We start from the raw sequence: 22,647 nt of genomic DNA on the forward strand, positions 1-22,647 counted from the left end.
CTTGGAAGGAAAGTTATGACCAATCAAGACAGCATATTAAAAAGCAGAGACACTTTGTCAACAAAGGTCCATCTAGTAAAGGCTATGGTTTTTCCAGTGGTCATGTATGGAAGTGAGAGTTGGACTGTAAAGAAAGCTGAGCATCAAAGAATTGATGCTTTTGAACTGTGGTGTTGGAGAAGACTCCTGAGAGTCCCTTGGACTGCGAGGGGATCCAACCAGTCCATCCTAAAGGAAATCAGTCCTGGGTGTTCATTGGAAGGACTGATGCTGAAGCTGAAACTCCAATACTTTGGCCATCTGATGTGAAGAGCTGACTCATTGGAAAAGACCCTGATGCTGGGAAAGATTGAGGGCAGGAGGAGAAGGGGACGACAGAGGATGAGATGGCTGGATGGCATCACCGACTCAATGGACATGAATTTGGGTGGACTCCGGGAGTTGGTGATGGACAGGGAGGCCTGGCGTGCTGCGGTTCATGGGGTCGCAAAGAGTCGGACATGACTGAGCGACTGAACTGAACTGAATGTGTCAATATAAATCAATATATGTAATCACTATAAAATTATTGAGAAGCTTAACATATTGTTTTTCTTACAAAATCTTCAAAGTCTGGAAATACTAATTCTAAATCTGGAAATGCTAACCCTTCAAAAATCTCAATTCAGACTCTCATACTTCAAATGCTCAATAACTCTAGTTCGCTCCTGGTTATGACACTGGACAGTGCAGGTCCAGAACCACGGACAGGGAGTATATGCAAATTATTTGGTCTAACATCGATGAAACCCAAGCAAGCACAAATTGCAGCTTTGACCCACCTTCATGTGCTGAAAACTTAGAATCACAGGCTGGGAGAGAGATGTGTTCTTTTTGGGTCCAATAGCAGCACTTACTACCTGAGAGTTCAGGTAAACTTTCTCATTCATTTCTTCAAAAGAAGTTGCATTTATGATCTTTCCAAGGGAAGAGTATGAAATAAAGGCAACTGCACTAGAACCTGAGGAAACAGAACAATGGAGATTGGGATTGACATATATATATACTCATGGTGCAGGCTCAGTGGCTCATTTGTGTCTGACTCTGTGTGACCCCATGGACTGTAGCCCACCAGGCTCCTCTGTCCATGGGATTTCCCAGGCAAGGATACTGGAGTGGGTTGCCATTTCCTTCTCCAGGGGATCTTCCTGACCCAGGGATTGAACCTGTGTCTTGTGCATGATAGGTGGGTTCTTTACCACTGAGCCACCAGGGAAGCCCTTAGTCATATTAATACATATATATTTAGTTTGTTGAATTCAATTAATGTGATGTTGAGCATCACATTATATGCTATGCTGAAGAGGAAAAAAGTTAAAATTTTACATAACTTCCTCCTCCTTCTGCTTCTGTAACTCAGCTTGCCCCTTGCAAAGTCTGGGTCATGCAGGTCACATAGTCTCAGAAAGTGGGGACTGGCAATACTAGGAACTAGAGTTTATCTCACTCACCCTTGTCCTGCTCTTTGCAATCGCCCAGCCCCTGCAAACCTGCTTAATCATGCCTGTCCAGGTCAGGCATACCCCTGCCCATCGTGACCACTGTTCCTGAGCACACGAAACCCCTGGTTTAAACCAGCCTATTAGCAGCTAGTGTTGCCCACTACAGTCTGTCTATAAAAACTCTGTAGCCCCTTTGTTCGGGGCTCAGAGCTTGGAGGGTTGACTCCTCTGGACCCGCCGGCGTAAGAAGCCTGAGCTCTCCAACTCTCCTAGTGTGGCTCTTGGTTTCTCGAGTCCTGGTTTCTGCAGCAGTCCACAGTTTATCTCTTGTAAACATAAATGATGCAATTTTGATGAGAAAAGGACAAAAAAGAAAGTGAAATTTTTATAAAAATACACACCTAGAGATAACTGCTGTTTAAGTTCTGGATTTTTTTTTTTCTAGGTATATATACATATCTGTATCCAGATACATCTCGTGTCCAAGATTTGTTAATGGACAGAAGATAACATTGCAAGGAAGAGCCAATTCTGACTCCAGGTTGCTTTTGTTCCCTGCTTGTACATAATGGCCTGCCTCAGGGAATCCTGTCCTACTGCCTGAATATTAAACTAACATGTCTTGGTTCAAGACCCTGTCCACCTGCAGATGGCTACAGGAAGGAAGAAATTAACACATCCTCCAGGAGATATTTGCAAGATTAATGGACTTTTTAGGGCTTCCCTGATGGCTCAGTGGTAAAAGACTCTGCCTGCAATGCAGGAGACGTTGCTTCGATCCCTGGGTTGGGAAGATTCCCTGAAAGAGGACATGGCAACCCACTCCGGTATTCTTGCCTGGGAAATCCCGTGGACAGAGGAGCCTGGACTAAGCACACACACACACACGCAGTGGACTTTTTACTTTGCTTCCTTAGCCCCCGCCCCACATCTCTTTTCTATAAAAGAGCCTGGCATCTAGACCCCGATAAGATAGTTATTTTGAGACATTAGTGTACCATTTTCTCAATAAACCAGCTTTCAAATAAAGTCATTTTCCACCTCATCTCTCAAATTTATTGGCTGGTTGTGTGGTAAGCAGAGCGAGCCTGGACTCAGTAACAATGTGACTGAGTTTCCTTCTATGGAGAGCTGAGTATCAAGGATTATCTGATTCTAAGGGGCATTGTGATTCACCTTTTATGGACTTTCTATTGCCAAGCAATTTCACAACTCTGTAGGCGTGGAAGATAACAGGTAGAAACTTGATAGTAGTGGAAATGGTTCTTTCCCTAGACAAAGATGCATTTTGTCTGGTAGATATGTAGTTTTCTGTTATAGAAAATATAATTCTGAACATTGCATTATAGTATTGCCCTATAGAATATTAACCAGCTTTTGCATCAGTTAACATATCATTTCAGAATTTGTGACTGATTTATATAGGAATATGTTTGTGTACATATGTATCTGCTCTTTGAATTGCCTCTGAGCATGTCTTAACATTTCATAGATTCCCTCATCAATTAGTGAGCTGATGTAATCTTTTTCATGACTTTGAAAAAGTCTTTATTGAATTTGTTACAATATTGCTTCTGTTTTTTATGTTTTGGCCATCCCAGGGCACATGGGATCTCAGCTCCCAGACCAAGGATCGAATCTGCACCCCCTGCATTGGAAGGCGAAGTCTTAACTGCTGGAACGCCAGGGACGTCCCATGAGTTCCTATGATCTTTGATGTACCTTCATTTATATTTGAGAATGGTATTTACCTTTTCATTATTTATCTCTTTGAAAAAGGTATACAGGTATATACACATACACACACAAAAACACAAACGTATATACACGCACATAGGCACACTTACTCACATATATGAGGGTCAAAATAAAAGATTTTCAGTGTCTCTACTCATATTCTGAGGCATACTTTGTATTTCTGGCCCTGAATCCTCTGTTGTATTGAATAGGGTAAAACTGGAGGGACAAGAAAAACTGGAAAAACTAAGAGAGGCTAAGGTGATTTACATAAGAAAGGACACGAATCTACCCTTATGAGAAAAAGATATAAAAGTTGGGTTGTCAATGGCTGATTCCTGTTGATATTTGGTAGAAACCAATGCGATACTGTAAAGCAATTACACTTCAGTTAAAAAAAAAAAGTTGTGTCGTTGTTTTTCAGCTGCTAAGTGCGGTCTGACTCTTTGCGACCCCATGGACTGCAGCACTCCAAGCTCCTCTGTCCTCCACTATCTGCACTATCTGGAGGAGGAAATGGCAATCCACTCCAGTATTCTTGTCCCATGAACTCCATGAACTGTATAAAAGTTGGGAGGAGGGGGCAGAGAAGAGGCAGGTGGAATTTTGAAGGAGGAAGAGAGGAAAGAGACTGGGTCAGCCATAAGGAGGAAAAAGAAAGTAAAGTTAACCCTCTATATCTGCAGGTTCTGTATCCGCAGATTCTATGAACCATGAATTGAACATATTTTTAAAAATCCCAGGGACTTCCTTGGTGGTTCAGTAGCTAAGACTCTGTGCTCCCAAGGCAGGGGGCCCAGGTTCAATCCCTGGTCAGGGAACTAGATCCCACATGCTGCAACTAAGACCCGGTGCAGCCAGATAAATAAATAAATATTAAAAAATTCAGTGGAGAAGGAAATGGCAACCCACTCCAGTATTCTTGCCTGGAAAAGTCCATGGACAGAGGAGTCTGGCGGGCTGAAGTCCATGGGATTACATGACTGCATGTGTGCACGAGGGTGGAGGGAAATGGGTTGGTAGCAATAAAGTGGTAGAACTAAAAAAAAAAAAAAAAAAAAAGAAAGAAAATTCAAGAAAGTCTCAGAAAACAAAACTTGAATTTGCTTTGCATCCGCAACTATTTTCTTAGCTTTTGCATTGTATTAGGTATTATAAATAATCTAGAGATGATTTAAAGTATAAGGGAGCATGTGCATAAAGTTATATGCACGTCTATATCACATACTATTGATATACCATTTTATATATGGACTTGAGCGTTCGTGGATTTTCATGTCTGAAGGGTCCAGGAACCAATCCTTCTTGGAGACTAAAGGACAGCTATAAAAGGAAATTGGATAAGTCTTGTGTGATATCATTCCACTTCCTCTGCTGTCTCTTGAAGACTTGAGTAATGACTAACTTGTTTTGCAAGACCTTTAGAACTGGTTTTGTGTTTCTTTTGCATGAAACAAAATGTTGAGGCTGGACCCAAGGAAATCCATTTGTAGTTGGTACAAGTATTTCTATCTCTTTAGATATATTTCTTTTCCATATATATATATATATAATAAAGTTATGGGAGGAGAAGGGGACGACAGAGGATGAGATAGTTGGATGGCATCACTGACTCAATGGACATGAATTTGAGCAAGCTCTGAGAGTTAGTGATGGATGGGGAAGTCTGGTGTGCTGTGCAGTCCATGGGGTTTCAGAGTCAGACATGACTGAGTGACTGAACTGAACTGGTATATATTATATAGTATAAACCAGATATAGATAACATATATGGAAATCATTACCTATGTGCTCACTCGCTCTGTTGTGTCTGATTCTTTGCGACCCTATGGACTGTAACCTGCCAGGCTGCTCTGTCCATGGGATTTCCCAGGCAAGAATACTGGAGTGAATTCCCATTTCCTCCTCCAGGGGCTCTTCCCCACCCTGGGATTGAACCTGCATCTCCTGCATTGCAGGCAGATTCTTTACCTGCTGAGCCATCGGGGAAGCCCTCTATCTATCTATCTATCTATCTACCTATCCACTTTTTTTTTTTTAGTGCCTACTGTGTCCAGACATTATGCTGGGAATACAGTGGGGGACAAAATAGCCTGAATTTCTTCTCTTATGGATCTTACTTTCTGGTGCAGGAAACAAACATAAACAAGCAAATAAAGCTGTTAGATAATCATCGACTGAAGCCCCCCACCTTGGCCAGGCATGATGATAACCACTTGGGTGAGTTGTCTCACAACAGGAGGTCCCAATGAGGAACTTGGTACTGCCACCTGAAAACTAACCAGGAGAATTTGGGAGGGGCTAAAAGAGGGAGGAGACAAACCTCTGATATAGGATTGGTGCTCAATTCTATGGAGAAAATTAAGTGAAGTAGGGGACAGTGGGGCTTCCCAGGTGGCCCTAGTGGTAAAGAAGCTGCCTGCCAGTGCAGGAGATGCGGGTTTGATCCCTGGGTCAGGAAGACCCCCTGGAGGAGGACATGGCAATCCATTCCATTATTCTTGCCTGGAAAATCCCATGGACAGAGGAGCCTGGTGGGCTACAGTCTATGGGGTTGCAAAGAGACAGGACTGAAGCGACTTTAGCACTCATGCCAGGGGACAGCGAGAGGTGAAGGATGCTATTTTAGAGTTTTCAGACAGCAGGGTGGAAGGAAGGAGGATATCTGAGAGGAGAGTGCTCTAGGAGGAGAAAATAGCAGAGGAAAAACCCCCAGAGACATGACTGCCCACCTGCTCAGGAATCAGCAAGGAGGCCAGTATGGTTGAAGCAGAGTGAGTGAGGGGGACAGTGGGAGGAAGTGAGGGCATGGTGGGTGTTGATCTTGTAGGGCCTTGGGGAGAATTTTGCTTTTATTTTAAGCCAGTGGGAGAACTTTGGGAGGAGAAGGAAATGGCAACCCACTCCAGTACTCCTGCCTGGAGAATCCCATGGAGGGAGGAGCCTGGTAGGCTACAGTCCATGGGGTCGCAAAGAGTTGGACACGACCGAGCGACTTCACTCACTCACTCACTTAAGCAATGGAATGGCATAATTTAACAAGTTTGATAGGCTAAAAATATATAGGCACATGATATGTTTATATTGCACATTTATAATTTTATTACATATTAAGGCATGCGCGTGACTTACAGTAAGCCCCTACATATAAACGAGTTCTGTTCTGAGGGCATGTTTGCAAGTCCGATTTGTTCCTAAGTCCAACAAGATTAGCCTAGGTACCCAACTAACATGATCAGCTGCATCATACTGTAATAAGTTTCTAATACTTTTCACATGAGTAAAACATAAAAAACAAACACAGAAAATAAAGGAAACATTTTAAATCTTACAGTATGGTACCTCGAAAAGTAGCATAGCGCAGTACAATAGGTGACAGGCAGCGGCTGGCATCGAGGGAACAGGCAACAAGAGTTACTGACTGGAGGAGGGAGAGGAAGTGAGATGATGCAGCTGAAGGAGCGTCAGCAATAGGAGTCGGAGGGCAAGCTGCCGTTTCACTTGTGCCTGATGTTGATGGAATGCAGGTTCCCACCTTGAAGATTTATATGTAGTGGACATATTGTATATCAATAGTGTAATGGGCTGAGTTATGCTCCTTTCCAAAATTCATATGTTGAAGTCTTAATGGTACTTCCCAATGTGACCATTCGAAGATAGGGCTTTCAAAGAGGTGATGAAGTTAAAACGAGACTGTTAGGGTGGGCCTTATCCAGTCTGCCTGGTGTCCTTATAAGGGGAAATTTGGACACATGAAGAGAGACTAGGGACATACGCACACAGAGGAAAGGCCGTATGAGGACAGTGTGAAGATGGCCATGTTCAAGCCAAGGACAGAGGCCTCCAGAGAAACCAGTCTTGCCAGCATCTTCATCTTGTATCTCCAGCCTCTACAACTGTGGGAAAATAAATTTCTCTTGTTTAAGTCACCAGTCTGATATTTCATGACAGCCTAGTATATAACATGGGCTTCTCTGGTAGCTTAGCTGGTGAGAATCCACCTGCAATGTAGGAGACCTAGGTTTGATCCCTGGGTTGGGAAGATCCCCTGGAGGAGGGCATGGCAACCTACTCCAGTATTCTTGCCTGGAGAATCCCCATGGACAGAAGAGTCTGGAGGGCTACAGCCCATGGGGGTGCAGAGTCAGACACGACTGAGCAATTAAGCACACAGCACAGCATATAATGTATATACACACACAAGATATATAATGTATATACACACATATACTATATACCAATCATATGTATGTATATGCATACACACACATGCGGTAAGATGTTAACAAACTTGTCAATATTCCCATGTCAGTAAGAATTCACTATTGTGCTGCTGAGAAATACACACGACAAACAGGTCATATATAATGAGTGGTTAAGGACCTAGAGACAAGAATCATGTTTCTGGATTCAAACTCCATCTTTGCCACATACTAGCTGTGAGGTTCCCAGGTGGCTCAGAGGCAAAGAATTCACCTGCCAATGCAGGAGACGCGGGTTTGATCCCTGGTCCAGGAAGATCTTCTGGAGGAGGAGATGACAACCCACTCCAGTATACATGCCTGGGAAATCCCATGGACAGAGGAGCCTGGCGGGCTACAGTCCGTGGGGGTCACAAAGAGCCCAACTTAGCGACTGAACAACGATAAGAAACAAGTTGTGTGGTTCATCCTACTGGAAGAAATCCCTGAGCAGGTGTCTCTGACCAGGTTTTTCTGGCTTCTCTCGAGGGATGAGAAGTAAGAAATTCACTTCTGCTTCTGAGTTGATGGCAGTTTCTGTTCATCAGAAAGAAACAGCGGTGGGTGGTTGGAAGGCATCAGCAGGTGATCAGGCTACCTGGTCTGATGCTCGGAAATTGCTTATTTTTGAGCTGAAATATTCTGATGTAAGAGCAAATCACAAGTAGAAAAGAAAAGAATGGCTATGGAGGTTTCCAAGGTTGACCTCTGTGGCCAGGGTTTGTTCTCTGAGATAGTTTATAGGGCGAGGAATCATGTGATTGTATGTCTTGGGTTACCTGTGACAGTCCCAGTTTATACCTGGTGTCGTGGTGTAACTTAATAGGATCCCTTCTGGTATTAAAATTATCCACCTTTTGGAGATAAATTACAAGGTTGCTTTAGACTGGAGGTTCTCAGCTGCAGGCTATCCTGCCCTCTCACCTCAGCTGACATTGGGTGGCGTCTGGAGGAATTTTTGGTGGGCACAACTGGGGAACTGCTATAGGCATCTAGTGGATAAAGGCCAGGGATGTTGTTCAACATCCTACAGGGCACAGGATGACTCCCTACAATGAAGAATGATCCAGTCCATGACAGAACCTGAGGGACAGAAAAATGTCCCTTTATGAGTTTGTCATGAACCCATCAATGCGCTCTTTTCTCTCTTTAGGAATGTTCAGTCCTCAACCTAGATGTGGATTTAGTTCGGTGAACGTTTCTGTTCTCCGATTCTCTGCTGGTAAAAGGACTGCACAGAGAAAGAATTCCTGGTTTTCACCCTGAAGGTATGGTGGTGGGGGGGCGGGGCGGGGGAGGGGACATGTTGAGGAACAGATGTTAACACATTAGATGCCGGGATAAGGTAGGTTCAAAGTGCTGCAGCAGCACAGGAGAGGGAAAGCCTGACTCTAGTGCTGTGATGGAAATAGGCAGTCCCGGGAGGCTTCATGGAGGAGGAAAAAGTTGAGCTGTGTCTAAAGAATAAAAGTCCACCCTGTGGAATGTTGGTTAACATTACTGGCAGAGGGACAGCCAGTGCAATGCTCCGAGATGAGACTACAAGGGTCATTAGGGAAAGATAAATAGCCTGCTGCTGGGCATGCCTATGGTTCTTCCCTGGTGGCTCAGTGGTAAAGAATCTGCCTGCCAATGCAGGAGACGCAGATTTTAACCCTGGCCCAGGAAGAACCCCTGGAGGAGGAAATGGCAACCCACTCCAGTATTCTTGCCTAGGAAATTCCATGGACAGAGGAGACTTGTGGGCTACAGTCTATGGGGTCACACAGAGTCAGACACCACTGAGCCTGCGCGAATGCACGGGCATGTCTATGCCAGGTGCTCCCCGAGGCACATGCATTCACATTGTGAGGTCTGCAGTTCATGTAAACAATTCAGCCTAGACAGTTGTTATGGACTGAGTTCTGTTCTCCTCAAATTCGTATGTTCAATTATGGTTTTCTCAGTGTCTATGCACAGTCGTGGAATTGCTGGGCCAGTTGACACTTCTATGTTTAGTTTTTTTAAGGAACCTCCGTACTGTTCTCCAGAGTGTCTGTACCAATTTACATTACCACCAATAGTGTAAGAGGGTTCCCTTTTCTCCACACCCTCTCCAGCATCTGTTGTTTGTAAATTTTTTTTGATTATGGCCATTCTGGCCCGTGTGAGGTGATATCTCTATGTAGATGAAACTAGAGTCTGTCATACAGAGTGAGGTACGTCAGAAAGAGAAAAACAAATATTGCATATTAAAGCATATATATGAAGTCTAGAAAAATGGAGCAGGTGAACCATTTTGCAGGGCAGGAATAGAGGCACAGACAGAGAATAGACTTGTGAACACATGAAGGAGAGGAGCGACAAGCTGAGAGAATAGCATTGACACGTACACATCACCACGTGGATAACTAGTGCGAAGCTGCCGTATAGCACAGGAAGCTCAGCTCAGGGCTCTGTGATGACCGAGAGGGTTGGGATGAGGGGTGGTGGGAGGGAGGCTCCGGAGGGAAGGGATATATGTATGCAGCTGGTTCATGAGGTACACACCTTGTAAAACAATTATATTCTTATAAAAAAAAAATTGTTGACATCCTAACCCCTAGTACCTCAGAATGTGACCAAGGAACAAACTGGATGGCAGATATGTTTGGTTTGACCTGCACCGTGAAGCTTTCAGGGTCCTCTCCACACCGTGAGTAATAGGGGAGCCTGGTGAGCGTGCAAGTGTGAAATCACATGGATGGAATTTGGCTCCCATCCTCCTCCTGGCCCATCCTCCAGTGAAGGCAGATTCAAATTCTTATCTTCTTGGGGGAGGAAAGGAAGTGAGAAACTAATTGCCACATGAGACTTTCTCAGTTCAGCATGTGCTTCGTTGTCTAAGTTTTATCATCTTTACTTTGGAACTTTGGGCGGTATCACAGACCAGCTGTCTGTACAGGCCCCACATTCATGTAATTGGATTTTAAGACTGTCATTTATTGTGCTACAGCAATTGTAACATATGGCAGATATAACAGAAGTCTTCCTGCCAAATTAAAAAAATATTGGAGGTGTTCATGCAGACAACCCAAATTTTGGTTTCTCTTGAAAAATCAGACAGTCTGGCAATGCTGGGACAGTTAATAGTAACAATTTCTTTCTTTCTACACAGGCTGTAGCAGATGCTATAGGCACCCTGGCTTTATCCCTTTGGCACTTCTGTTTTTTTTTTAACATGCTGATGGATTCTACTGCAAGCAGCTGCGACTCTGTCTGGGAGCTTTCCCTGGAGTGAACATGTTTGATCTGTACACAGAGCAGGCTGGAAGAGCCTAGAAATTCACTTCTGCCTGCAACCCCCAGCAGGGCTCTTAACCAGTGATGGATCAGAGCAGGTGGATAAAGAGCTCAGCTCAGCTCCCTCTCCCTAACTGTTATTATTATTTTAGTTTTGGAATACAGGATCTTCATTGCAGTATGTGAGATCTAGTTCCCTGACTAGGTATTGAAGCCAGGTCACCTGCATTAGGAGTGCAGAGTCTTAGCCACTGGGCCACACGGGAAGTCCCTTTTATTATTAAAAAAATTTTTTTTGACCATGTCGAGTGGCATGTGGGATCTTAGTTTCCTGACCAGAAACTGAACCCCTGCCCCCTGCATTAGAAGTGCAGAATCTTAACCACTGGACCACCAGGGAAGTCCTCTAGCTGCCTCTTTTTGAAAGGGGAAACTCAGTGGGATTGAACCTAAGTCACCACCAGTGGTAACCTGCTCGCTAATGTAATAATCCCTGTATGGGCTGCCCTTTCTTCCTTATCTTACAGCCTGTTTTCCCTGTTGGAATGATTAATTTTGTGTGTCAACTTGGATAGGCCTTAGGACCCAGATATTTGGCCAAAGACCAGTCTGGATATTGCTGTGCGGGTATTTTTAGATGAGATTAACCTTTAAATCAATAGATTTTGAATAAAGCAGATTACAGTTCCTAATGTTGGTGGGCCTCATCTAATCAGTGGAAGGTGTTAAGAAAAAGACTGACCTCCCCCTGAGGAAGAGACTGCTTTTGGACTCAGGCAGCAACAACTTTTCCCTGGGTCTTTCAGCTTGTTGGCTAGATTTTAGATTTGCTGCCCTCCACAATCACATGAACTAAATTCTTCTTCAATCTCTCTCTGTTCCTGCCCATCTCTCTCTATCTCTGTTTCTCTTTCTCTACATATACATATCCTATTAGTTCTGTTTCTCTGAAGAATCCTGATTAATACACTTACTGATTCTTTCTGGGATCACCTCCCATATAAAATCATCACACTTGTTCCCCTTACACTTGTCCAAGCACTGCTTCTAAGGGAACCCAAACTAAGAATCAGATAGAACAGCCCCTAAATTACAAAGAAGTCTCTCTTTCATGCTGAAGAACAAAAACCCTCCATTTTAGGTAGGAAGATGTCTTTTTTGTAATTAAAAAAAATTTTTTTAAAGGAAAGACTCAAATGACACAGTCTTAGTGAAACGGAGCAGAACCCTATAGTCCTTGATCCCCAAGTCCTCAGCCCACTTTTTGTCTGTGGAAAAACTTGAGCCAAAAATTAGTTTAATCAGAAAAGTGAGAACATAAAGAAACAAAGGAGAATAGTCAAAGGAGATCAAATGATAATAGTTTAGTCAGTAAGCAAAGTCAAGGACTTTAGTTCCTTCTCAAGGGCTATAGGTAATATTCTGAGCCATATCCTTTGAGCTGTCTTATAGAGATCCCCACCAGATGGAGAAATTAGCTACATGATGACCAGACTGTAGCCATGACATAAGCTGTCGCAGTTCCAAGAATTGGCCTCAAGTCAATCAGAACAAATCAACCCTGGAACCAAGACTAACTGCTTAGGACTGACCACCAGTGACCAATTTCAAGATGACCGTCTGAGCTACTCTGCTGCTTCTGCATGTAGCCCTGTCTCTCTGTCTAGAAAAGCTCTAGCACCCTGGTTTTTGGGGTGGGGGCTGTTGGCCTTTGGACAGGTTTGGATGCTGTGACCCTCCTCCCTGGTCACTAGCAACCAAAATAAAGCAAACTTTCCTTTCCACTGACCTAGCCTCTTTAATGACTTTTGAGCAGCGCGTAGCCGGACCTGGGCTCAGTAACGTCAGGGTAACAGACCCAGTAGAGAGAAGCCCACTGGGGACATTTTCCTCACTATCACACAGCGATGTTGCCCTGCATGTCTTAGGGATTCTGAATGCAGCCACCCCGCATACCTTTTATGTCTCCCTGGATGACATCTTTGCAATGGATTTCCATGGAGTTCACTTGGGCGTTCAAGCTGAGGATGACTTCCTTGGAGCAGTTGTCTGTGACAACTCGAGTTTCAACAGCTGGTAAGAAAAACAAAGGGAAAACTTACTTTTAAAAATGTGCATAAGCTAATAGCTTAATTTTACTGAGTGTCTAGAATGTGCCAGGCACTGGGCTGAGAGCCTTACATTGATACATTGCCATCTTATAGCAGCCTCATGTAACACAATGAAGGACCTTTCAGAAGAGCAAACTGAAATTCAGAATTTAAGTAGGACTCTAACTCCTGTATACTTGCTGAGAAAATCTCATGACAGAGAAGCCTGGCAGGCTCTGTGGGGTGCAAAGAGTAAGAACTGACTGAGTCCTATGTTCTCTTTTTAAAGATTTCTTTTTTACTGTGGACCATTTCTAAAGTCTTTATTGAACTTGTTACAATATTGATTCTGTTTTTTATGTTTTTGTTTTTTGGCTGAGAGGCATGTGGTATCTTAGTTTCCTGACCAGGGATTGAACTCACACCGCCTGCATTGGAAGGTGAAGTCTTAACCACTGGACTGCCAGGAAAGTCCCCTGAAACCATATTCTTTTTTTTTTTTGAAACCATATTCTTAACTAACATTCTTTAGCACATTGTCTTTGAAGCAACTATTCTGTTTCTAGGAATTTATTCTTGGAAAACAATAATGACTAAGAGGGCAGAATTAGCTACGAGAAAGTCCATGGCAGTAAAGATGATAAAGGTGAAAATGAGAAATGACCTAAAGTTTAAGAAGGAATTGGTTAAATAACTTATGGCTTATCTCTATAATGGGGAACCATGCTCCCAATAAAAATGAAGTCACAGAATAACAAACAATAAGATCATGAAAATATTTATCTTAAAAATCAGAAGGTAGTTGGAAATTATTGAAGCTAGGTGAGGGGTGCAATAGTCTTATTATGTCTCCTTTTGAGTGTGTTAAAAAAGTTAAAAAAGCAATTATAAAGAGCGGAAAGTTATGGCAATTACCAGCCTTGGTTCTAAATGCATTGAATGCAGCATTACTATCTCATTTTACAGGTGAGGTGATGAAAGCTCACTGAGGTAAGGGTACTTTATATCATTGATTAAACAATGAGGGGGACTTCCCTAATAGTCCAGTGGTTAAGACTGTGCCCTTTCAATGCAGGGGCTGCAGGTTTGATCCCTGGTCAGGGAACTAACATCCCACATGACTCATGGCTTGGCCAAAAAATAAAACAAAACCAAAAACTCAATTAGGAACTGGCCAAATCAGAAAATATAAGAATTACTTGTAATGTGGTTTAATTTTAAATAAAAGTGTCCAGATTCTGGTTTCCTGAGAAGTGAAGGCATTGGATTTTATTTTATTAAAAACTATAAAGAATGATTATTTTTATGAAGTATTTTATCATGAAAGTTGGTAAAACAAAATGATTAGTTAGGCATACACAAATACATTAGCATCTCTGAGCTGAATATTAATAAAAAGCACAGTAAACAGCATTTTTGGAGGCCAATATAGTGATATGTATCAAAAGTTCATAGAATGCTTTCTTCCTTTTGATCTGACAATTCCTCTTCTATGAATTTATCCTAAGAAAACATTTAACGAATAGATACAGATAAAACTTTTATGGTCTTTGTCAAAGGGTTGTTTTGTAACAACCCACATTTCTCAGAATAGAGAAATAAATTATAGTGTAAATAAATTATATGTACAATGCAACTATATAAACTATTGAAGACAATAACATGGGTAATGATATATAGGATGTGCATGGAAAGATGTTAGCCATGTAATGAGTGAGAAAGCAAGTCTGGCAAGCGTATGTAAGTGTAACATACACAACAAATATGTGTCTCTTCATCAGACATGTACCTACGTGGGTACTGGATTGGAGCACTGAATTGTGGGCAGATTTGGCTGGTCTCAGTTTAGTTTTGTGTATGTGTTTTTTCCTAATTAAAAATTTAATACTTGGCTTTGCTATGGTATTTCATTTTTTATTTTCAAAAACAAAAATTATGTATATTTAAGGTGTACAACATGAAGATTTGACACATGTGTGCATGTGTGTGTGTGCTCAGGTGCTCAGCTGTGTCTGACACATGTAGTTAAATGATTACTGCAGTCAAGCTAACTGACATATCTGTAGCACATGGATATATAATGAATATGTATGACAGGTATAATAAAAGTTTTTTTGGGGGGTGGCTATGCCACGTGGCTTGTGGGATCTTAGTTCCCCAACCAAGAATTGAACCCTGGCCCAAGGCAGTGAAAGTGTTGAGCATTAACAACTGGACAGCCAGGGGATTCCTTAATAAAAGTATTTCTATTTTAGAAAGAATTTAGCACGTTTATTTCACTGTTGCCAGAGCTCTGCTAGCAAAAGTGAAAGTCACTCAGTCGTGTCCAACTTTTTGCGACCCCATAGCCTATAGTTCTCCAGGGTCATCTGTCCATGGAATTCTCCAGGCAAGAATGCTGAAGTGGGTTGCCATTCCCATGGGGTCTTTCGATCTAGGAATTGAACCTGAGTCTCTGGCAGATTCTTTACTATCTGAGTCACCAGAGAGTTGAGCAGCAAATTGAGGCCATGAGTCCAAATGACCATGACCCGAAGAGGTCTTTAAATAAAAGTTTGCTTTCAGTTCCTTAAAAAAATGTATTTCTATTTTAAAAATATGTAGTAAGATGTTCCTTCTGGGGTGGTTTAAGTCACATCACCGTGACATGTGCTGTTAGGTTCTGTGAGCACTGAATCATTAAAAAAAAAAAAAAAACTACCTGTAAGCCAGAGTCCCAGACTCAGGATTAGAAACCACTGACAATTTTTGTTTATTCATGTATTTATTTGGGCTTTCCAGGTGGCACTAGTGGTAAAGAACCCACCTGCCATGATAGATGTGGATTTGATCCCTGGGTTGGGAAATTCCCCTGGAGGAGGGCATGGCAACCCACTCCAGTATTCTTGCCTGGAGAGTCCCATGGACAGAGGAGCCTGGAGGGCTACAGTCCATGGGGTGGCAAAGAGTTGGACATGACTGAAGTGATTTAGCATGCAGGTATTTATTTAATTCTAAATATTATCACAACAAACTGGAAAATTCTCCAAGAGTTGGGAATACCAGACCACCTGACCTGCCTCCTGAGAAACCTGTATGCAGGTCAAGAAGCAATGGTTAGAATTGGACATGGAACAACTGACTGGTTCCAAATTGGAAAAGGAGTATGACAAGGCTGTATATTGTCACCCTGTTTAACTTATATGCAGAGTACATCATGAGAAACGCTGGGCTGGAGGAAGCACAAGATGGAATCATGACTGCAATAGCAGTCATGAAATAGCAATAACCTCAGATATGCAGATGACACCACCCTTATGGCAGAAAGTGAAGAGGAACTAGAGAGCCTCTTGATGAAAGTGAAAGAGGAGAGTGAAAAAGTTGGCTTAAAACTCAGCATTCAAAAAACGAAGATCATGGCATCCAGTCCCATCAGTTCAGTTTAGTTCAGTTGCTCAATTGTGTCTGACTCTTTGCGACCCCATGCATTGCAGCATGCCAGTTCCATCCCTTCAAGGCAAATAGGTGGGGAAACAACAGAAACAGTGACAGACTTAATTTTCTTGGGCTCCAAAATCACTGCAGATGGTGACTGCACCCATGAAATTAGAAGACGCTTGCTCCTTGGAAGAAAAGCTATCACAAATCTAGACAGCATATTAAAAAGCAAAGACATTATTTTGCCAACAAAGGTCCATCTAGTCAAAGCTATGGCTTTTCCAGTAGTCATGTACAGATGTGAGCATGGACCTTAAAGAAAGTTGAACTGTGGTGGTGTTGGAGAAGACTCTTGAGAGTCCCTTGGACTGCAAGGAGATCAAACCTATCAGTCCTAAAGGAAATCAATCCTGAATATTCATTGGAAGGACTGATGCTGAAGCTCAAATATTTTGGTCACCTGATTCGAAGAGCTGACTCATAAGAAAAGACCCAGAGGCTGGGAAAGATTTGAAGGCAGGAGGAGAAGGGGATGACAGAGGATGAGATGGTTCAGTGGATTTCAGTACCGACTCAATGGACATGAGTTTGAGCAAGCTCTGGGAGATGGTCAAGGACAGGGAAGCCTGGCATGCTGCTGTCCATGGGGTTGCAAAGAGTGGGACATGATTGAGTGACTGAGCAACAGCAAAACATTGTTTTTATTTAAAAAAATTTTTGGTCACACCATGAGGCTTGTGGGATATTAGTTCCCGGACCTGCTCAGACCTCAGCAGTGAAATTGCCAAGTCCTAACCACTGGACCACCAGGGAATTCCCCCACTGGCAATTTTTAAAAACAGCTCTATGCAGGTGTAATTGACATACAGCAAATCTCACATATTAAAGTGTACAACTAGATGGGTTTCACTGAGTGTGTACCTCTGTAAAACCACCATCACAGTCAAGGCAGACAACATTTCTGTCACTGCCAACAATTTCTCCAAATTTCCTCACATCCCTTTTCCATCCCTTCACTGACTTGGCCCTCTGTGTCACTAGAGATTAGTTTGCATTTTCTAGAATTTTATATAAATGGATGTGTTCATGTGTGTTCAGTCATTTCAGTCATGTCTGACTCTTGGTGACCCCATGGACTGTAGCCCCCCAGGCTCCTCTGTCCATGGGGATTCTCCAGGCAAGAATATTGGAGTGGGTTGCCATACCCCCCTCCAGGGGATCTTCTCGACTCAGGGATTGAACCCATGTCTCTTATGTCTCCTGCATTGGCAGGCGGGTTCTTTACCACTAGCGCCACCCGGGAAGCCCCATAAATGGATGAACGCAGTCCTTATTTACTTCTCTCATCGCTTAGTGGGGACCTCAGTTAGTAACCAACCCCTCCTGTGTGTCTCAGATCTTACTGTCTTCTTACCCACAATGCTGTTTTGGACTTTCTGGGTTTCCTGGTCTGGGGCTGCCAAGGCAGCGTTTAGAACTTTTGATTCCACGTCCTGGAGAATGGTTGTGACTGTCAATGTGATGTTTCTCATCTCTTTCAATCCAGGCTTATTGGTGAGAAGAGTCTCAGTATCCTCAATAACCCGTTGCATCTTTGAAGAGAGAAAGAATTAAAAAAAATCCAATTGATGGGTCCCACATCCCAAGGGTCAGAAGAAAACACAAGAAAGAAGGCGGTGGGGTCGGATGACTGGTTCAAATGCTGACTCCACCTCTCACTGGCTGTGCAACCTTGGGAAAGTCACTCAGTCACTCTGTGCTTCAGGTTCTCCATTTAGGATGAGGATGGTACTAAGACCCCATAAAGTTTGGGGGAAGATTAAATGAATGAAGAGACATTTTATTTTTAGAACAGTGTTAGCCTGGTAAACATCATAGAAGCATTAGTCACTCAGCTGTGTCTGACTCTTTGTGACCCATGAACTGTAGCTCACAAGGATCCTCTGTCCATGGGATTCTCCAAGCAAGAATACTGGAGTGGGTTGTTATTTCCTTCTCCAGGGGATCTTCCTGACCCAGAGATTAGACCTGGGTCTCTTGCATTGCAGGCAGATTCTTTACCACTGAGCCACCAGGGAAGCTCAAACACCATTTAAGTGTTAGTTATTATAAGCATCTTTCACCAACAAGGAAGTGGTAGGATTTCTAGAAATAGACCAGTGGTTCTCAACCGGGGATGATTTTGATTCCCCGGATGGGAAGACATTTGGATTGTCACTGCTGCGGAGTGCTGGTTCTACTGATAATTAGGCCAGAGATGTTATTCAACATCCTATAATGCATGTGACAACCTCACAGCAGAGAATGACCCAGTCTCAAATGTCAATGGGGCCAAAGTTGAGAAAACATTTAGTAGTATCATAGCTCAGAAGGAACTCTAACTGGCCTTTTTATATCAAGAAATGTATTGTTTTTTAAAAGCTATATTAAACTCATTTTATCCATCTATCCATCTTACTGATTTACTGAAGTATAGTTGATTTACAATATTATATTAGTTTCAGCCATACAGTATAGTGGTTCTATGAAGAACAGCAAAAAAGATGGGCCAGTGGCTGAAGAAGACTGAAGGGTCAAGGTGAAATTTTAAAACTGTTGTTATAGAAAACAAATTTATGGTTACCATAGAGAAAAAGGGCAGGGAGGGATTAATTAGGAATTTGGGGTTAACAGATACACATTACTATATATAAAATAGATAAACAACAGAGACCTATGGTATAGCACAGGAATCTATATTCCCATATCTTGTAATAACTTGCAATGGAAAAAATCTGAAAAAGATTATACGTAACGGAATCACTTTGCCCTACACCTGAAACAGTAAAACAACTGTACGTTAAATTGCGAGAGTATCCCTGACATGCAAGACCTACCCCGTATAAAGTAGATGGCTAGTGGGAAGGTGCTGGGTAGCACAGGGGCTCAGCTTGGTGCCTGTGATGACCTAGAGGGTGGGATGGGGGTGGTATGAGGGAAGCTCAAGAGGGAGGGGATGTACGTGTACTTAGAGCTGATTCACGTTGTTGTACAACAGAACTAGCACAACACTGTAAAGCGATTACACTCTAATTAAAAAAAAACTTTACTTCAATAAAAAGTGTAGCATATGTGACTTGAAAAATTATTTTTATGTTGATCTCTACATGCTTTTACTTAAAGTATAGGCCTTGGACAAGCAGTATCAGCATCACATGGGAGCTTATTAGGAATTCAGACTCTTAGGTCCCAGTCCACACATTCTGAATCCGAACCTACACTTTAACAAGCTTCTAAGGGATTTGTGGTATGTTAAAGTACTAGAGGGCTTTCTTGGTAGCTCAGCTGGTAAAGACTCTGCCGGCAATGCAGGAGACCCCAGTTTGATTCCTGGGTGGGGAAGATCCCCTTGAGAAGGGATGGACTACCCTCTCCTGGATTCATAGGCTTCCCCAGTGGTTCAGATGGTAAAGAATCCGCCTGTAATGTGGGAGACCTGGGTTCGATCCCTGGGTCGGGATGATCCCCTGGAGGAGGGCATGGCAACCCATTTCAGTATTCTTGCCTGGAGAGTCCCCGTGGACTGAGGAGCCTGGCGGGCGACAGTCCACGGGGATGCAAAGAGTCAGACACGACTGAGCGACTAAGCATAGCACACAAAGTACTAGACATTAAGTCCCATTGGGATAGGAATTTTGTCTTCACGGCTATTTCCTAGTACCTAGAACGGTCCCTGATGAATAGTGCTATGTGGCTTCAGTCGTTTCTGACTCTTTGCGACCCTAAGGACTATAGCCCACCAGGCTCCGCTGTCCATGGGATTCTCCAGGCAAGAATACTACAGTGGGTTGCCATGCCTTCCTCCAGGGGATTTTCCTGACCCAGGGATTGAACCAGCATCTCCCGTCTCTCCTGCATTGCAGGCGGATTCTTTACCGCTGTCCACCTTGGGAAGCCCCTTTGGTGAATAGCAGGGCCTCAGTAAGTGTTCATGGGTTAAATGGATGTTTTTAATAGGAAAATATCATGCCAAAGAGTTATAAGCAGAGTAATATGTAAAGAAGGATTGGAGGGGCTTTCAGAATCAGGTTCAAATAAGCCTTTTAATGGTTTATTCTTTCAGTCTAACCAGTGTTGGTGGAAATTCTGAGCTGAGTTTTGTAGTGAAAGGGCAGCCCCCCTCCTCAGCCATACCTGATGTAAAACATCTCTCTCTTTTCTAAATGGCAGCAGAAGTCTTCTTGGTTTAAACTCATTTGTACAGAGTAGGTGCCAGAGTATTGGGTCATCAGAATGGCTGTTTTAGTGTCTGATCTAACGTGATGACTTTGTACCTGTCTTTCTTTGGCAATGCATTTTGTTTTTTTGAAGTGAAATTCATGTAACATAAAATACATTCTTTTTTTAAAGTAGTTTTTTTTTTTGGGCCACATGGCATGTGGGATCTCAGTTCTCCAACCAGGGATCAAACCCACACCCCCTGCAGTTGGAAGCATGGAGTCCTAACCACTGGACCACCACGGAAGTATACAAGTCAGTAATAATTTAGAATGTCCATGATGTTGTATAACCCTCACCTCTATGTAGTTCTAAAACATTTCCATCATTTCCAAATAAAACCCATTAAACAGTTACTCCCCATTCTCCCCTCCCCCAGCCTCTGGAAAGCACAAATCTGCTTTCTGTTTCCCTGGATTTGCCTATTTTGGACATTTCATGTAAGTGGAATCATATACCGTGTAATCTTTTGTGTCTGACTTCTTTCACTGAGCATAATGTTTTTGAGGTTCATCCGTATTGTACTGGGAATCAGAACTTCATTTTTTATGGCTGAATAATATTCCACTGTATAGATATACCACATTTTATTCATCCTGTCATCAATTAGTGGACATTTGGGCTGTTTCTGTCTTTTGGCTATTGTGAATAGGACTGCCAAGAGCATAGTTGTGCAAGTATATATTTGGGTCCCTGCTCTCTTTTTTTAAAATTTATTTTATTGAAGTAGAGTTGATTTACAGTGTTGTATTAATTTCTGCTGTACAGCAAAGTGATTCACTTTTATATACACATTTTCATATTTTTTTCATCATCGTTTATCACAGGATATTGAATATAGCTCCCTGTGTTATAAGTAGGACCTTGTTGTTTATCTATTCTATATATAATAGTTCACATCTGCTAATCCCAACCTCCCAATCCAATCCTCCCTTACCCCCTCCCTCCTTGGCGATTACAAGTCTGTTCTCTATGTCTGTGAGCCTGTTTCTGTTTTGTAACTAAGTTCATCTGTGTCATGTTTTAGATTTCACATACACAACATCATATGGTATTTGTCTTTCACTTTCTGACTTACTTCACTTAGTATGATAATCTCGAGGTTCATCCATGTTGCTGCAAATGACATTATTTCAACCTTTTTTATGCCTGAATAATATCCCACTGGGCTTCCCAGGTGGTGCTAGTGGTAAAGAACCTGCTTACCAATGCAGGAGACATAAAAGACATGGGTTCAGTCCCTGGGTTGGGAAGATCCCCTGGAGGAAGCCATGGCAACCCACTCCAGCATTCTTGCCTGGAGAATCCCATGGACAGAGGAGCCTGGCGGGCTACGGTCCACTGAGTCACACAGAGTTGGACACGACTAAAGCGACTTAGTGATATTCCATTATATACATGAACCACGTCTTCTTTATCTGCTCATCTGTCAATGGACGTTTAGGTTGTTACCATGTCGACTATTGTGAACAGTTCTGCTACGAATATAGGGATGTGTGTATCTTTTTGAATTCTACTTTTGTCCAGGTACATGTTTGCGTCCCTGCTTTCAATTCTCTTGGGTATATTCCTAGAAGTAGGATTGTAGAAAGTGAAAGAAAGTGAAGTTGCTCAGTCATGTCCGACTCTTGCGACCCCATGGACTGTAGCCTCCCAGGCTCCTCAGTCCAAGGGATATTCCAGGCTAGACTACTGGAGTGGGCTGCCGCTTCCTTCTCCAGGGGATCTTCCCGACCCAGGGATCGAACCTGGGTCTCCTGCGTTGCAGACAGATGCTTTAGTGTCTGAGCCACCTGGGAAGCTCAGATAATTGTAAAGTCACCTGATAATTTTATGTTTAATTTTTTGAGAAAGCTGACAATGACTTTTATAATGAAATGCTCCTTTTGATAACACGATTATTTGTTCATTACTGCAATGAACAGATGTTGAACTCCCAAGGCTGGCTTGGGCTGATTCCCTTCCTCAAGAAGCTCACTGTCTAGTGAGTGATAGCACACCACTTAAATATCATCAGTTTGGAGGAGATAACAATAGATAACGTGAATGGAATGTGTACTCTGGACCCGGCACTGTGCTGAATACTATACATGTATTATCTCATTTAACCTGCTCTTTATCCAAGGGCGCCATCACCACCCTCATCTTAAAGATGAGTAAATT

The 22,647-nt window shown here is 42.7% G+C and overlaps 1 protein-coding gene across 2 annotated transcripts in view; it reads right to left on the minus strand.

Moving 5' to 3' along the window:
• ADGRE3 (adhesion G protein-coupled receptor E3) overlaps window positions 1-22,647 on the minus strand; it is a 59,011-nt gene that overhangs the window by 13,772 nt on the left and 22,592 nt on the right. For both annotated transcript variants that reach the window (XM_043466954.1, XM_043466953.1), the window contains 3 exons: window positions 17,642-17,819; window positions 12,677-12,793; window positions 822-1,000 (listed from right to left, as the gene is read on the minus strand). In XM_043466954.1, the coding sequence (XP_043322889.1) occupies window positions 822-1,000; window positions 12,677-12,793; window positions 17,642-17,819 (474 nt within the window). The remainder of the gene's footprint in view (window positions 1-821; window positions 1,001-12,676; window positions 12,794-17,641; window positions 17,820-22,647) is intronic.

This window comes from Cervus canadensis, chromosome 4 (assembly GCF_019320065.1).
Source record: "Cervus canadensis isolate Bull #8, Minnesota chromosome 4, ASM1932006v1, whole genome shotgun sequence".
Lineage (NCBI taxonomy): Eukaryota > Metazoa > Chordata > Mammalia > Artiodactyla > Cervidae > Cervus > Cervus canadensis.